This window comes from Anopheles coluzzii, chromosome X, assembly GCF_943734685.1.
Source record: "Anopheles coluzzii chromosome X, AcolN3, whole genome shotgun sequence".
NCBI classification, from domain to species: Eukaryota; Metazoa; Arthropoda; class Insecta; order Diptera; family Culicidae; genus Anopheles; species Anopheles coluzzii.
The window spans coordinates 10,661,489-10,679,018 of record NC_064669.1 but is presented as its reverse complement, the minus strand read 5'-3'; the positions used below and the strand labels follow the sequence as shown (position 1 = coordinate 10,679,018).

General features: G+C 46.4%; 2 protein-coding genes across 4 annotated transcripts; one reads left to right on the top strand and one right to left on the bottom strand.

The window, feature by feature from the left end:
• The first annotated feature begins 4,527 nt into the window (after positions 1-4,527).
• LOC120957183 (uncharacterized) lies at positions 4,528-6,529 on the top strand. Its single transcript, XM_040379244.2, has one exon. It carries the CDS (start codon positions 5,836-5,838, stop codon positions 6,214-6,216), a length of 381 nt encoding a protein of 126 aa, XP_040235178.1. The 5' UTR covers positions 4,528-5,835; the 3' UTR covers positions 6,217-6,529.
• A 2,865-nt stretch (positions 6,530-9,394) lies between these two features.
• Positions 9,395-16,702, bottom strand: LOC120951760 (protein halfway). Of its 3 annotated transcripts, XM_040370650.2 has the most exons (6): positions 16,059-16,701; positions 14,467-14,817; positions 14,121-14,350; positions 10,743-11,825; positions 10,323-10,659; positions 9,395-10,239 (listed from the first exon to the last, which is right to left on the bottom strand). In XM_040370650.2, the coding sequence occupies exons 4-6, from the start codon at positions 11,813-11,815 to the stop codon at positions 9,697-9,699; spliced, it is 1,953 nt and encodes a 650-aa protein (XP_040226584.2). In that variant the 5' UTR covers positions 11,816-11,825; positions 14,121-14,350; positions 14,467-14,817; positions 16,059-16,701; the 3' UTR covers positions 9,395-9,696. The 3 variants fall into 3 exon arrangements, with proteins under 3 accessions (XP_040226584.2, XP_049461307.1, XP_040226594.2); XM_049605350.1 differs by lacking the exon at positions 16,059-16,701 and having other exon boundaries at positions 14,467-14,835; XM_040370660.2 differs by lacking the exons at positions 14,121-14,350; positions 14,467-14,817 and having other exon boundaries at positions 16,059-16,702.
• Positions 16,703-17,530: the final 828 nt, after the last annotated feature.

Below are 17,530 nucleotides of genomic sequence, written 5' to 3'. Positions count from 1 at the left end.
GCGGGTCGGATTACGGTTCAAAATATTTTCGCGGTGCCGCAGTTGAGTGCTTTCAATGGGCAAAAAAAAATTAAGGACTTATTCTTGGACCTAGAATATTATTTACTTTTTTTTACCTTCCCAAACAAGTAACTATGTGTAACTTACTTCACTCTTCGATAATCGAACTATTAACACCGAAGGATGAAAGCTTCTTCCTCAGTGAATCAGCATTAATATACCCGTTTTCTCTTATCTTATAATGTACAATCTATTTCTGCTTCATTCAAATAACTGCCAAAGTTCTTCGCGGGTCGCATTTGGAGCCTTCGCGTGCCGTATGTTTGACATGTCTGGTTTAAACTTATCGTAGGTTCTACATTTCTAGCGAGGAACACACTCTACTATATCCAGGCGTGAATTCGGTCTTTAAAGGACTTTGCTCTCCACATTGAACATGATAGCAACACCTGAGCTTTAGTTCGTACTACGGCGTGGAACATTAAGCAGAGGGCGCGGGCGTAGAAAAGTCGTCAGAGCATAGTCGTTCAGTCGTCGGAGTAGGGCTGGCCTGGGTCGATGTTCCCTGTTAGGAGATCTCCAACAAACATTTGTTGCGCTATGCGACGCCTGTCGCTTAGTTTTTTTTTATAACCAAAGTAGCTTTAGGTGTGTTTTGTACGACGAACATAGACTGCCTGGATGCCACGGGAGAAGACGCAACGTGTAACGGGTGAGTCTGTGCTATATTGACTCAATACGGTCAGATATAATGGCTTCCAAACACACATTGGGTCTCACAAATCTCTAAAATCACTCGTTGAACCAGTCCTTAGAGCCTGGAGCATGGATTATAGTTACCTCCGCGTTAAAGGTCAGTTTCGTGTCATGGATGATTCCAAAATCCTTAATGTGAATGACGGCATCAATGCGAATTCCGTCTATTAGTCTTAGCTGTACTAAGTGGGGCTCGCAAGCTCCACTACATACCAGGACCCGACATTTTTCGACACCCAGCTGCAGATGATAACATGCTGATATATACCGGAACCTACCATTTACGGATGCCCTCGTGGTCGCACGCTCAATCCGCTTTCCGTTAAATCCGCCAACTGAGCCAGCGGGCCCCTTGGTTTCTTCCGCACCTGGCCTAACCTTGACCGACCTTAGCGTAACGATCGTTCCAACCGATCAGCGACAGACGTCGACCATTCGGTCCAACTACCAAAACTCTAATAAACACCCTTTCACCTGTCCCTTAAGCGGCCTGCCCACTACTGCCCAATAAATAACGCGGGCTTCGCATTAATGGCTGATCGTTAGTTCTGCCTCCCCCCGAAACGCTCCGATCGCGTTGCGAATCACGTGTCGCGCGTGTTAAATTAACTGAAAAAAGCCCTTTCGACCGCTCTTGCGCGTAGCAAACGAGCGTCGCACGGTGGTCGGTGGCGGTGGTGTGACGGTAATAAAAAAATGTGTCCCCATACAGTGTGTCGTTAACCTAACGGCCCCAAAAAGGAGATCACAGATGTAATTACCGAACGTAACGTACCTTTCCCCATCCTCCCTAGCCGCTCGCGCTCACACCGAGTGGATTTTAATGAAGGATTTAGTGGCTGCTGCCGCCGCATGCGTGGTGCATTATGCTGCACTTCTGTTCTGGTTTTTGCGCACCGTCCGCCCAGCCGTGCGCGGCGGTACCTTTGAAAAGATAATGGCCCTGCTTGTTCTATTACCATATGCCCTGCTTCGGGGTTTGCCAGCTGTTAGGATTTGTGTTTTCCGCGCCGTTCTAGCGCTGGTGTGAGCTCGCACCGCTAAGCGCTACCGAGCCCTTTAAATTGTTCCCAGTTTTTTTCTTTGCGCCTTGTCGCCGTTTCGGGCAGCGTTGCTGTACCGAGAGAATGTGCGATTATGTAGCGACAGTTTTAGTATTTTTTTTTTTTTGCGACCCTCCCCCCGCTTTACAATAGCGCTTGATCTGGTCCAGATCTGGCGACCGGTAGCACCGGTATCGTTATGCTAGCCGCCGGGCATCAGACATAAACCATAAAGGCGCTCGGCTTGCTCGTTAGTCGTGCCCGCAGACATGGGACGCGCGAGCATTAGCTAACGAATTGGCACGAACCGGTTTCCGTTTTGATTTTTTTCTTCTTCTTCTTCTTCTTCTTTTCGTTTGCCGTGCACGTGCATTCACGCACACACACACACACACGATCAGCCCTTTCGCTTGGGCTTGGGGCACCTCTGGCAGACACGTTTTTCCCCCAACCGCTCGTTAGCTATTTTTAGCTCGCCCTCCGAAAAGGGCAAAAAGAGAAGAAGCAAAAAAAAAAGCCAACATGAAAACCGACCGTGTGGACTGGTGTTGTGTGATGTTGATGTTGGGACGGTTTTGGAGTACCGTTTTTGGATGCGCTGGGCTGCCAACTGCAACGGCACCGTGCGTCCCTATCGCGCGGCAGGTCAGAGGGTGACGCGCGCACTGCTCCTAACTGACCGTGAAACAGTTCCCACTATCGGCCACGTTCATTCAACCTCGCCCGGTTCGGGCGACTATCCGTGTCGATGCGTGATGTTGACGCGCAGCATCGAATCTGTGTCCTTCTACGCTGGCGTGTCGCTGCTGCGATTAGCTGCTGCCGGGACGAGTGGCATGTCAACAAACGCGGCGAAATGAAAACAAAAATTCCCACTTCCTAGTCGGTAGGCACTACAACCATACTCTACACTGCGTCCATGTCAGGCCTGTTGGTGCCTTTAGTGTTAGGAGAATAATTTGGAAAAAGGAATTTTAAGGCATTGGAATGTCACCCAGCCAACGCCCTGCTTGTATCAAAGGAACTGGAAATTTAGAGTCCGGAAGCTCTTTGGACAACCGTTTTAGATGTATTCAAAATTTTGTAAATACACTGGAATCTCCCTACGATGTAGTGTCTTGAAGATTGATTGTTTCTGTAAGATGAACATTTTGAAGGTCCCGTCATATTACTTATATATATAATGCCTCTCTTCAAGATGTCTCGGAATACAAGATGTCTTCAGAATATCTATGCCCTATGCCGAATATTCTTTAAGCTGCAAATGCGATTTGGCTGTTCAAGTTCTCTGGGATCGAATGTTGGATGACAGTACTCAAAAATATTGGACAAGGGATGCCACGGGAGAGTTTCTTGGATCCTTTCCTAGCAACACTTTCATTCGTTTTTCCCCAACATCAATATCTCTGTATTCTGACGCTCCCTTGAAGATTCACCTAGAGATAGAGATTACACTGGAATTAGATAAACCTTATAATTCCGAATACTGTTTGTTTGCAATTATGAAAGAATCGTTTCGCTTCTTCTTAAACAATTATTAGATTCTTTCAATTCGATGGATCATTGCTATTAAAAACAAAATGTGTTGTTCCATTTTGTTAGTGTTAGCAACTGATAGAAACTAGGCATTTTGCAGGCAGCTCGTATGGGCGTAGGGCGTAGAGCAAGAAGAAGAGGAAAAACAACGCCTTGGTCGCCTGGCTCGGAAAGTCATCACCACAGAGAGCGGCTCCGAACAAACACTGTTTGCGTGCAGGAAAAGAGTTTCGCTCTCTCCCCCCCCCCCCCCTCCTTGTATCCATCTAATGCGTGCATGCCATGAGCGACTTCAATTTCGGACGCCACGAAGATCCGCCAATTCCAGCAATGAGCTGCGCGGTTTGAGAGGTACACCGTCGCTGCTGTTCCGGGGTTGGGGTGCGATTTCGCGATTCATAAACCAGAACGGTGAGGTGGAGGGGAGGGGAACTTGAGGTGCATTTTCCCTTTCTCTACCAGCGCTCGGTAACTTCCGGTGCACCAGCCAAGTGGGACTGGTTTCAAGGTCTTTCTGAAGATTCCGGGCTTATCAGGTCCGCTTCATCGCATCATGGTCGCACAACTGTTTACATGATTGTGGTTTTGTGTGTTTACACTTTCGGGCGGTATCTGCGCATTGGGAGTTGTTTACTTTTTTGCTATTGCCGACTAACAAACTGGCGCTGGTAGTTCGTGTTCGCAAGAATGCTCGACCTCCAGCAGAAACCTGGTGCATCACGCAGCATGACTCAGCGGTCGGGCTTTCCCGCTCAGATCGGTACGCATTATGATTGGAGTGCAATTCTTGATCGATTGTGTGAATCACACAGCTCCCCAACGCGTGCTTATGAAGATTCGTCTCCCCTGGAGCGACACCGCTGCAAGACATTTCTCACCGCCAATGCCCTTTCCTTTCACAGCACGCGCACACACCGGGAGAAGGGTTAGCTCGCCGCGAAACCCTATAACAAAGTTCGCATTAGCGTTGAGGCTAAAATCGTTGATCGTATAAACCTGTAAAAGTAAGCGCTAGAAAAGAAAGGAAAAAAAACAACAAGTGAAGGAGGGAAAAGGCCAAAAGCACCGTACCGAGAGCAACGAACGGTTCCAGCGCGCAACGTGCACGCTGTTATGGTAAACTGCGAACGAAATGGCATTCCGCGCCGCGTACGACACGGTGCGCCACCGGCAACCGCCAGCAACGAAAATGCGGGGTGGGTGCATTTCCTCATGCCACCGTGTGTGCGCCCTGCAGTACACGATTCCGTGATCCGTGGCTCCATTTCCTTGCCGAACCAGCTTGCCGTGGCACTGCCAGTTTCGGTTCGCAGCTGGTTTCGCACGGTAGTGCTCCGAGCGAATCGATTTTGTGCGGTGTGTGTGTGTGTGTGGGTAGGCCTGTAGCGCGGATTAAGGTGTGTGAAGCTTTGTTTGTATGATTAAGGGCTAAAACCAAGGTCCCAGAATCCCATAAGCTTACTGCCGCACAGACTAACAAACTGGGTGGAGTGTTGGGTGATTGTACGTACTATAAAGCAGAAGAAGTAAGAACTAAAGGTTTTATGGATAAAGACCAACAGTGGTGTGAAGCAAACTTCCGGGATTCAGGAAGACGGCAGGTGTGGTTCGATCAGGCTGCTAAGCGTACCGTTTCCAGTGGACGTCACACGCCCCGAAACAGCTGATTATTAAAACAAAAAAAGCAGAAAGCTGCACTGCAAAACCTGACCGTTAACGGGTTCCTCTTCGCCAAGCAGTGCACGGTCGCTGCATATCCTCGACCTCAGAGAGGGGCGCGTGTCAGTGCACTAAGATTCGCGCGAGTCAAGGTCAGCAGCAGACGGGGAACCCGCCTCTCGCGCGAGAACAGAACACACCGTGAATGGTGGGAGTGCTGCCACCGCTCATTCGGACTGGATGCTGTGTGACGCTTCTACCGCGCTACCACGTTCACCAAACATTGCCAAGGATCTTGCGATCTTTCTGCAGGTTCTTGTGCGAGAGCGCCCGACGTCGCTAGAGAGCGCACCGAGAGCGTTTGGCCGCTCTGCTAGGAACGCGCGAGAGAGAAAGAGAGACGCATCCACCTGATCATCACATCCCTACTATAAAAGCACGCCGCCCGTACAGTACGCTCGTGCAGAGTAGCGTCTATCCTTGGTGCGATTAGAAGACCCGAGCGGACCGCAACCGGAGAGTCTCCCGGTAAATCAAAACAAAACAAAAAAAAAACATTCTTCCCCCGCGTGGCCTGCAATCAAAACATATCTCGTCCGACTGCTGCTGCTGCTCTTCTTCTGCGTCTAAAGTCAAAACAACGCTATCAAACCTGCCGCTCAAACCTGCCATCGGATCCCTGAAGGGCCGACGACTTTAGCTCGCGTACAAGGTGTGAAGTTGTGTCGCCTAAACAACAACCACAACAACAACAACCACAACAGAAAAGCCGTTATACAACGGACACTCAAACCGCCAAGGTGTGTTAATTGAAGGTCGAACAGACACGCCGAACAGTGCGATGTACACCGCCGTTACCTCGATCGGGCGGCTAGTGGCGCTGGCCCTGCTGGCTGTCCTGCTCGCCCTGCTACAGTGTTCCGCGCCCTGCCAGGCGTCCCCGGTCATGCTGGACAAGCTGTTCGGCTTTGCGGCCTACCAGCCGACCTACTCCGGCGGTGGCTACGGTGGCAACCAGTACGGCTACTATGGCGGCGGCGGCGGCAGTGCCAGCGGGACCGGGTACGGCAGCCATCATCGCCCCACGGCCAGCTCGGCCACCAGCCACAAGCGGCAGGCGAAGGGGCGCGACTACAAGGACATCTGCCGGGTGGTCAATCCGGCCCCGTACGCGCTGCCCGGGCGGGCACCCTACCCGGCCGCACCCTTCTGTCCGTATTAGGCTCCGGCGCTGTTGGAGCAGTGCGAGGAACGTGATAGTTACGATTAGGTGTTAAGGTTCGATTTGTAAGACGTAATAACGCGGTGTGACAGCGCAGTGGCTGGGGCAGAGATAAGGGCGACCCGACACAACGGCTGCTGGTGTTCCTTGTGCTTACTTCCCCCGCAGCAAGATGTCGTTATAGAATTTAAGATGAAGAGAGGCAGCATTTTAACCTCCAATCTTGTGCGAATAGCATACGAAATATGGGCTGTTGCTGCTTCTCCCGCTAGAGAGTTTTCCAACACAATAAAGTTACGAAACAAAACAACAACCATACATCCGCTTCATCCCCGGGTAGGAAGTAAGATTTACAAGCGCTGAAAGAAACATTGTTTTTGGCAAGAGGCGTGACGCATCTTCAGGTCTTGATACTGGAAGATTGGAAGCTTGGAATTGGAGATTTTTTTATTGCTTTATCTTCACCCGCACTAATGAAACGTTAATTGCACTTTCAATAATAGTATCTCATGAGACTTCTTCTTCTATTTTGCAAGAGGGGATGTATATTTCTATGTTGTTCAAACGTTTGTTTGAAACAACATTTTCAGAAACATTTAATGGCTGCGACTGTCTAGACCAGAGATGTCCAACTAGTGGCCCAACCAGACCAGAGGTCTTTCGGTGTGGCCCGCGACCGCTTGACCCAACATTTATTTGTAGAAACATTTCTGCACAGATTTGTGATGGACAAGTTTTTAAAGAAACAACTCGCATTTCAGCTTCAATCTCATACTAATGTATAAAACCGGGAATGTCCGGAAGTATCTTACCCATCTGTATGTGGTTTTGGAACATGATTCTACTTTTTTTCCCACCAAGTACCTTGAGTATTACCTTGCTTAAAAATAAAAATAATTTATTTAAGAAAAAGAATTGGAAAATTGTACTAAATCACTCCACCATCAGGAATTTCAAATCATTTAGAAAACAGATGAAATCAGATGTCAGCACAATAGGCTGTTACAAACGATCCAAAGCTTTTCATGAGGCATCCTACCAAGATCAATGTGATTAGAAAAAATTAGGTGGGCTTATGACTCTGTTTTTGATGGCCATAATGAATTAGCATTTCTATGGATATTGGCAGGACGAGAGTAACGGTTACGAAGGGCTTGTATGACACCTTGCACTCCCCGACTGTCAAATGAAGATTTGTCCAAGTCTGGAGTCCACACTCTGGACTGGACTGGACGAACCGATCTGTAGTAATTTATGGAGATTGGGCAGCATCAAATGTAAGAATTCGCTGTGTTTAACGTAGGTAAATGCTGTTCACAATTAATACCAGCTCAAAAATATTGATAATCAAAATGACACCAATATCAAGATTTCCAAGAATTTACTATTCTGTATTGGATAAACTAACATAGTTAGTCATGAGTCATGACCAGTTGTTGTCATTATCTTTGCGTACTTATCTTGTTAGTTTGCACAAAACTGTGGAAATGTAGGAAATATCATATATCTCTGTGTTAGAAACTGGTGCTCTAAAAAATGGGTACAACAAAAAAATAAATTCTCGATAATCTTCACTCTTGCGTGATTTTTCGCAATAACCTATTTTGCGCGGTTTTCTTCCTTTTTATTCCTATGTACACACACAAAAACATCGCCTTAGCTGACAGTTTGTTGGGACCTTATAACAAATTAACATGAATTTGACATCGCAGGTCTAGACTTTAGAGTAATCTTCTTCTTCTTCTTCTTTGGCACAACAACCGCTGTCGGTCAAGGCCTGCCTGTACTCCACTTAGTGAAGTGAGCTTGGTTTTCAGTGACATACTATTGCCATAGCAGGATAGTCAGTCCTACGTATGGGGGCACGGTCTATTCGGGACTTGAACCCATGACGGGCATGTTGTTAAGTCGTACGAATTGACGACTGTACCACCAGACCGGCCCAAGACTCTAGAGTAACATGTATTTTTAATCGGATGTATCTCATGAGTCAGCGAATAAAATATGACATCTCTATCGCTCAAACTCAAAACCGTGCTGGCCAAAAGAGTGTAGCAACTACGTTCAGAAGCGTACGTTATCAAAAAACGGCACTCCGTAGCGTCTAAAACGGACTCCGTGCAGTAGTTTGTGGGTGTCGTATAAGCCTGTTCCAGCATCTGAGCATCGAAAGAAAGCCTAGTTCCGAATGGCCGACGATCCTAAAAACTTCCCGACGACAATAAGCTCCAAATGATACTGAACACGAAAACGTAGGACAAAGTCGCTACATCGCCACGTTCGCTTGGCCGGGAGGTTGATATTACCGGCCAATTTGTTGAAATAGTACCTGGGAACAATGAAAAAAAAAACATATCAGGAAGCAGAATTCGCGTCCAGCTGGTTTCGGATCTGCAGGCAAGGACGCAAAAACGCAATGTGAATTTCAGTGAAATTTCGATATGACTCTCTAGTCAGCGAATCGAATCAACATCTTCCAGCTGTGTCCCATCGAAAATTGTCTGTACCAACATGATGCAAAAGCTCTACTCCAACAATTTTGTCGCAAAATCAAAGGTAGATCTTAAAAAAAACAACAACATGCCTAAATGTAATTCAAACGTTGCTACGAGAGAAATATCCTCGGACGAACATTTGCAAAACTTTTCGAGATCCAGAAAATTCAGAATGCTAGATTAGACTTAGATCCTGATATTCGGAACGAGATGTACTGTGCAGTTTTCTCTGGTAAGTAACTCTGGTAGCAGTGGTTTTCTCGGTTTCGATATCGTCGGACGAACATTTGCAAAAATCCTCGAGATCCATAAGATTCAGAATGCTAAATTAGGCTTAGATCCTGATGTTCGGAAGGAGATTTACTGTGCAGTTGCTCTTTTAACTCTGGTAGCAGTGGTTTTTGTTAACCTTGAGACGCATTGTTGCGATTAATTCTTACTCTACTCTCTCTCCCCGCGTAGGATTAGGCCATATATAGTATGGTGTAGATTCTGCTCACAATCCCTACCAATCCTCTTCAGATAGAAATATTGTTTCCAGGGCACGACTGAGAACTCAGCGCTTAAATTCTGGGAGTGAATGAAGCGTTTGCAATGCTCTTCTCAGGCAAGAAGAGCAGACTCCTGTAAACGGTTAGTAATCACGCTGATCTATCTTAAAACATTACGTCAAACACAAAACGATCACTTACAATAACTTACTTTATTTATGATAAAGACGGATACGATACATTTCCAAGCCGATCGCGTTACAAACACATTTGTAGACTGGACTGGACATTGGACAGAAGGCCTTCTTGTATGGATTATCACAGCTGACGAGAGAAACGATTAAAAGAGAGTTTTTTGTTGTTGTTGTTGCTGTTGTTGTTTGTTTAAAAAAGGGTAGACAAATTGGAAACATTCATCATAATTACGGCACACACATACACACTCACACACATACACACACACACACACATTTGCATACGAGCGATCGCGCCGCTCATTCGCACAGGCAGTCGCACGGCAGCTTGGGCATTTTGTTCGCCGGCCACGGCAGATAGCCGGCCGTCTTGAACACCCAGTAGTCGTACGACACCTTGCAGACGAGCGCCACCAGCAGCAGTATCTCGGTCGCGATCAGGTAGTAGATGTAGTCGGTCCAGTCGTGCTGGGACTGGCACAGCTTGCTCTCCTGGATCGTGACCAGCTGCTGCAGGTTGGTGTTGCCCTCGCAGAAGATGTTCTCGTGGTCGGGCACCTGCGCCTTCCGGCTGAGCAGCCAGTTCTTGAACCCCTTCGCCGCGTTGCAGTCGCACGTCATCGGGTTGCCCTCGAGAAAGATGTACGAGCCGAGGTCGAGCGATTTGGTGAAGATGTACGACTGGACGGTTTTCAGCTTGTTGCGCCGGATCGAGAACAGCGTGAAGCGCGAGATGAAGTCCATCCCTTCCAGGTCGCTCAGCGAGCTGATCTGGTTGTCGTCGGCGTGCAGCCGCAGCAGCGACTGGTACGGCGGTGTGTTGAGCGCCTCCAGGCTGGTGATCTGCAACGGGGAAAGCCAAACAAGGAAGCGGGGGTCATATTATCGCGCCACTCACCACACGCTTCGCACAAACCACCGCTTACATTGTTGTTGGAGATGTTCAGCGTCACCGTGCCGGCCGGCAACCGATCGGGGAACTTGGTCAGCCCGAGCCCGGTGCAGGCCACGCGCGTCGTAATCGTTTTGCGCTCCGTGTTGTTCAGGTCGAAGTTGAGCCGGTCGAGCTCGCAGGTGCAGTTCTCCGGGCACTCGTCCTGCACGCGCTGGATCGTCTCCAGCTGGTGCAGCGGCAGGCTGTCGGTCGAGTTGAACCAGTTGAAGGTGCGGTTCGTCAGGCAGAACGTCGACTCGGGATCCTTAAACTTGACGCCGCTCTTGAGCGATTCGAGCAGCGACTTGCACAGCATGCCAACGTTTCCGCTGCAAAGAATGGAAGAAAAACGGAATCAAATGCGGGTGTTTTTTTTTTCTTTCTTTTCTTTTTTGCTCTATCCCCTTCCTACCGTATGTCGAGCCGGAACTTCCCGTTCGTGGACGGTATGGTGGAGAGATTGTTGTACGACAGGTCGAGCATCGTGAGGTTGCGCAGCTCGCGGAAGGCGCGCGGCTCGATCTCGCTGATGTTGTTGTTCGACACGTTCAGGCAGACCGGGGACGAGAACCGGGCGAACGACGTGCTGATGCGCTGGATCGTGCCGTCGGTGATCGCGAGCGACAGCAGCGTCTTGATGTACCGGTTCGACACGTTCAGCGCCATCTCGCGCACGGTCACGTTGCGGATGTGCAGATACTTCCAGCTGGCCGTTTCCGGCGCGTTCGTCACGCACCCGATCGCCTTATTGATGTCGGTGACGTTGCAGCAGTACAGGGCGGCCGGCACGACCGGATCGACGCTGCACTCGCAGTCACCCTTGCGCTCGGCGCACAGCTCCGGCTGGGCGTGGTAGCATTCGATCTGGGGCGGGGCCGACACCGCCGAGCGCCCGTTGCTCGTGGCCGTGGCGGTGGCGGGCGCTGGCCCAACGTTTGGCGCACCGGCAGCGATCGTCGCCGTCGCCGTCGTCGTGGTCGATGCCAGCGTGCTCGAAGAGCTAGCGACCGGTGCGCCGGTGGTCGTCGTTACCGCGGACGGTATCGGTGGTGGTGTGGCCGTCGTTGAGAGCGGGGGTGTCTGTGTGCTCGAGCCTGCGTGACCGTTCGGTGCCGATGCTGGCGAGCTGCTCGATACCATCGGTACGGTTGCGGCAAATGATTCGGTCGATCTGCCGGCGCTACCACCATCGACACTGCCCGGTTGATGATCGCTAGCTGGATTGAAACCGCCACCACCATCTGCTCCTTCTCCTCCCACAGCATCTACCGGTAGCGGTGGCTCTCCGACAGCGACCATATGCATCGGCGTAGTATGATCGAGCGCCTGCGACAGCAGTTGCGGTGCGTCGGTGAACAGAACGTTGCTGCCGGCCACCGTGTCGTCCACGATGCGAGCCATCGCCGCCGGCAGGGGCAGCTCCGGCACGGTTACTCCCATTATAAGCAGCATTGCGATGACGGCATCCCTTCGTGCGAATCCCATCGCAACGCGGCTGCAAACGAGCGGTGATAAGATGGAGCAACAATTAGAATAAAGCAAACAGAGATTTGTAACAACATTGGGGAAGCTAACACTGGCAGTTTTTTTTTTCGTATACATATAATGATGGGACCAGTTGCGATAAGGCACTTTTCAAGAACGTTTTTCAATGTGTTATATTTAATCAGAAACCAAGTAAACCAAACCTTATCGTACTCAGAACTAAACTCTGGGTAAGTTAAGAGTACCTCAAATGAGAGGATTGAATGATTAAGACATTCCTATACAACACTATCACACAGAATTTTCAAAGTTACTTAATGTAAAGAATGTTTTTCACCGCTTGCAAGTTATTCCATATCACTCTGATATTTCATTTTCATCATAATAGTTTTTGATTTCTTCAGCATGATTTTCAACACCACAACGATCAACGGATGATGAAATCCGGCTTCAAATCCCAGTTTTACTTCGTTTGCAATCGTTTTTTTAAACGATTGCAACAGACCGTTGAGGTGTTGAAAATTATGCTGAAGAAAATAAAAATTATTCCAGGATTTTTTCGAGTCAATTTGCAATGTCAACAGCTTTTTTCATTGCTTGCGAGATGTTTTTCAACAGCTGTCAAATGTTGTATTTGCATCACAATAATGTTTCAATGCTTCCACGTGATTTTCAACACGTCTCTCAAGCTGGATTGAGTTCGACAGTTCCTTGCGATGTGTTGAACTTGTCAGCTGTTGAAAAACATATTGGAGGCGGTGAATTAGAACATTTTTTATTGTTTACGAGTCAAGGGTTTTCAACAGCTAACATAAATGTAGGAAATGTTTAACAGCGGAATAACAACTTTACCCAGACACACACGCACCGATAAAAGATCTTTCCAAAATTGATCTATTCGGTAAATATTGAAGAAAGAACTAAATCAATAGAATTTTTCTTTTTTCAAGAAAATGGGACAATAATAATAGCGTAGGTACAGTGGCATTTTCGTTTTTCAAATGCCATTACTAGTGTCGGGTTTCATGAATCATGAATGAAAGTCATATACAAGTTCAGCGATTAGTGATTCGAATGTCGATCCAATTTCCATGGATTCAAAGATCTCTAAAGAATCATGGATCTCGAAGGATTTATGAAATTCAAAAGGAGCAGAACTCTTCAAATTTAGACCACATGAATCTCCAAGGATTCATGAAATTCTAAAGATTCAGAATTCATGAACCTATAGGATACATGAAATCATTAAGATTCATAAGTCTCCAAAGATTCATGAATCTTTAGAGATGTATGATTTTCAAACTATTGAAATTGCGCGATCCCATGGTACAGTGGTTAACTCGCACGACTTAACATGCCGGTTGTGCAAAATATACTATCCGGCTGCTTGGTACTTGCCAAGAAGTCTCGAAAGCCTGTACAGGCTGGCATGATCACGTAGGTCGTTACGCCAAGTAGAAGTATAATTAAATGTTTAAGCTTTATGAATCCCTATAGATTCGTGAATCTTTTGAGATTCATGAATCTAATGAGATTCATGAATCTATTGAGATCCATGAATCTATTGAAATCCATTAATCTTTCCAAACGAGATTCAGATATACTGAATCATTTCCAAGATCCATTTAGATTTATTGAATCATTTCAAAGATTCATTGGATTTGGATTGGATTGGAAAATGGATTTTGAAATTCTCTCAAAAGGGAATTTATTTTGCATTCGACAATTGAGGTGTCAAATCAGTACAATTTTCTCAGAGAACTGTCAGTTTTAGAATATCGTGTATATCGAGTATGGCGTATATCGGGGAATACCTGTACTGGTACTTTTCATACAAACGAAATGGAAAGAAGCCTTCGGTATAACGAGTTTTTCGTATACCGAGCGGGTCATTCCGAACGGATCAAACTCGTGGCACTGGGTACCACTCCGGCACAAGTCTTGCAGCAACAGGACGAGCATTATCCTTGAAGTCCTTAAAAGACTGGCAAAAGCGACACTAGCCGGCCCTAGGTAAGGGCTTCCATGCCGCCTACAAAAAAAAAACGCTCCTTAAGTTCCAAACTATCCATTTGTTTGTTTTTCGAGCCATTTCTAGCCGCAACAATTTGCGACGGGAGGGGCTGTTGACGCGCCCGTCGTCGCGAACGCCGAGCCCCTTTGTCGCACACCTTTGTTTACCCGTCAATTAGCGCAGCGAGGAGCTGTGTGGGACAGATGCATTGTCGCGTGCCGCCACGCTTGCCCCGGGGAATGCTAACTGGTGCTAATTCTACCATCCCCATCGCCCCCTCAGTGCTCTTACCGGGTAATGCTGATTCGCTGATTAAGCTTTCTTCTCTCGATATTTCGCTGCTTAATTTAGACAACAGCAAAACCAAACAGAATTTAAAAAAAAGAGCGTTCGTTTGCGCCGGTACGTTAGCTGGACGAGTACGTCTCTCAGTGGTGCATCTTCATTCCCGGATGTAACAGCAGCAGCAGAAAGATGGGCAGGCGACCAACGGTGTCGTGCATTTCACAGTAATCGTGATGCTAAAAATGGAAATCATATCACAGTAAGCAGAGTGATGCATTCGCCCCGATTGAGAGCGGAGCATTCTAGAGAATTCCCTTTGTTGTCATCTCCCTGTTTGCTGCTGCCAGCTTACCTCTGCTGCGGGATGTGGTGGTTTGATCGAAGCACACTGTTTGATTGCTGCGTTTGATTGTTGTACTGCACCACTGTGGCTTGCAACGGTTTTGTGGCACAAATTGGCAGCCAAAACCCAACCGATTGGGGCTTTTAGCAATTAAACGACGGTGCAGTTTGTGTATTTACCTAAAGCAGCCACAAAACGACAATAACAACAACCTGCCCGATCCAATTTGACAGATCGCTCTGCGCAGCCACTTGCTTCGATCGAATCGCAGGGGTGGCAAACACCTTTTCCCGGGCTTGTCCTTCACATCCCAAGAATACCAAGAATCGGTTTGTAGGGGAACGCGGGGCAAGTTGACACCTGCATTATTGGCAAATTAACATGTTTATTATGACTTCCAATGGTTGAAAAACATAAAATACAATGTTTAAAGCCCACTATGAAAATTTCATATCCTAAGATTTCAAAATAATTGAATAAATTTGCCTAGTCTGCTCAAAACTATGTAATTTACACTGTCTCGAAAATATGCTTTCATAAGAACACGATATTTATCTATGATTTACATGAAAAAAGTAACCATTTTTGGCCATATTAGACTAGGGAGGTGAAATTGGAATTCTTGTGTCAAGACCGATGACAGCGAGCGATTTGACAAAAAAATTCTAATCGCTAGTGTAATAACGCCCGGCGAATCTGAATATTGGGTTTTGTGGTAATTATTCTACTTCAACGATAGAAACAGTTGATAACACATTGAAAACTTTTCTGTGCTTGTTTTGTTTTTCATCTAAATGAAAATAAGCTTTTGTTTACTTTTTATTGAGCACTCTGACAGTTAAATTCCTCTCGGCACGGAAACAACCACGTGCATGCACAAATTCACTTTGCCTGCTGTGGTGAAGGTTGGCAAATGCGTTGCCAAACAATTTTTTTTACCATTACAATTCTATCTACATGCAAGAAGCAAACCAAATCAAAGCCTAAAGTCCAATGTTGTGGTCCATTTTACATCTTTGTTTTTGATGTGTTTTGACATTTCATGCATGACCATTTATCCCCATAGCAAGACCATTTACCCCGCACAATACATTTTCACAACTTATAATTTTGATTTTTTAATTTCATTTTATTCATTTATATTTGATATTAATGAGCCTACTTCTGATTTTTTTTTTCATCAATAAGATGCTAGAACATCGATTTCCGTCAAAATAAGTGGTCATTGGGTAAATGAGATACAGAGCAAAATCCTTAATAGTGCCATTTTGCCCCGCTTTCCTTTATGTGTGTTGTTTTTTTTTTTCGTGTCTACTAACATGAAACCACGGATTCAAAAGGAAATATAATCAAAAGGGATGGATAATTTTATCAAAATATTTTTAATGTAACAATTTTTGCACACTGACGTAAATGTATCTTGGCTAGGGGTGTAGCTGAATTTTTACAATTATTTTAATTATTTTCGCATACTAATATATGTGATTGCTGTCAGTTTGACTAGCCTGATTAGAATACGGAATAGGAAACAAATTTGATAGGGGCCTTCGAGATGATAGCCATTATCGCACTTGTGCACTGAATAATGGAGAGGAAATTACCCCGAAGACTGATGACGTTGCCGAGTGAAACTAGCACAAGCTTAGAATTACAACAAATAATCTTTCCAAACAGTTATTACATTCAATTTACGTTTCAATCCGATTCAAAACAGACAGAGCTCCCGGCGATGGATCACACGCGCCAAAATTTCGCACTACGAGATATATCAATTATCTTTACAGAACTCGTTACCGACGCTGTTTCTTACGGGTTACAGGAAAGAACTGACAGGCCCGACACTCCAGCTAAGAGTAACGCTACCAGGGAACCGGGAATAGCCGTTTCGCGTCGGCTTATCGATCCACCAAAACAACCCAACCCACCAGATATCCCCGTTACCGACACGGCTAGAACGGCGTTTTGTTTGTCCGTTTTTTTTTTTCAAACCTTTTTTGTAGCTGGTTCTGTTTGCCTCCGTCTATCCACAACGGCCACCACACCCGGCGCAAGGCAAGCTAATTATGTGCTTCGTGTGACCGCGCGGTCTCTATATTGACATTGAATCATGTTTACCCTGCTGTCCGAGCAGCTTCGAGCGGCACAATTGCTAACGGCTGTTGTTCCTGGTATCTTAAGCGCACAAGATTTGCTGCCCTATCGCAGCAACCACCCTCGCTACCGTTATAGAATACTCCACGCTTATAGCGCCGAGGTTCAAGTATCATGGCCTCCAAAGGATGCTTGCAATCTGTAAGCTACAGTGTCTCGAGCCCGCTAAGGGAGTTACGATTGCAACCACATTTCCTAATGTCAATTTGCTGTTGCCCTTCGCGTCCCAATTTGGTGATCCTTTTTTGCTAGGTATGCTCTATACAACCTATTGGAACGAGTACAGTAGATCGCACAGGAAGACGGTTATAAAGCACTGTGCACTCTGATAGACCGGAGTTAGTTCGGAACTGTAAAATGATGTAGCTGTATCAGGCGCGTGTGCAAAGTGAAATAGTATTTGCAGTGCATTTGCAGGTCGCGAATAACTAGATAAAAGCAAGAGGAACGAAGAGCTATGTAAATGTAAGATAGTGACTTTAATAGAATCGTTCATTGTTGATGTGTTTATTTGTAAGCGTTTGAAACCCATCTTTCAACCTTCATGCGTACCTGACATGGTAAGTTTGGCGAAGGAAGTAAATTGTGTGTGCATTTTAAATTAAACTTTCATATGAATTGTACCATTTAGAATTGGGCATGGAAAAATATACTGAACCATCCTACCCATTTACGCCCTTATGCTGTGTTGTAAAGCTTTTTATAGCCATCTTCTATGCTCGGACGCATGGTAGCGAATGTTATAATGACGTCATTGCCGAGTCGTTCGGAATGGCTGTGAAGCAATGGCTGGGAACTCCTTTTATACTCGCTCGGTTTTTTTTTTTATACTAGCTGCGATCGCAGCAAAATCATTTGTTTGTGTATATTTGCTAAAAAAAAAATAGCGGCTCGGCGATAGTGCGTCGTTGGTATTGTACTA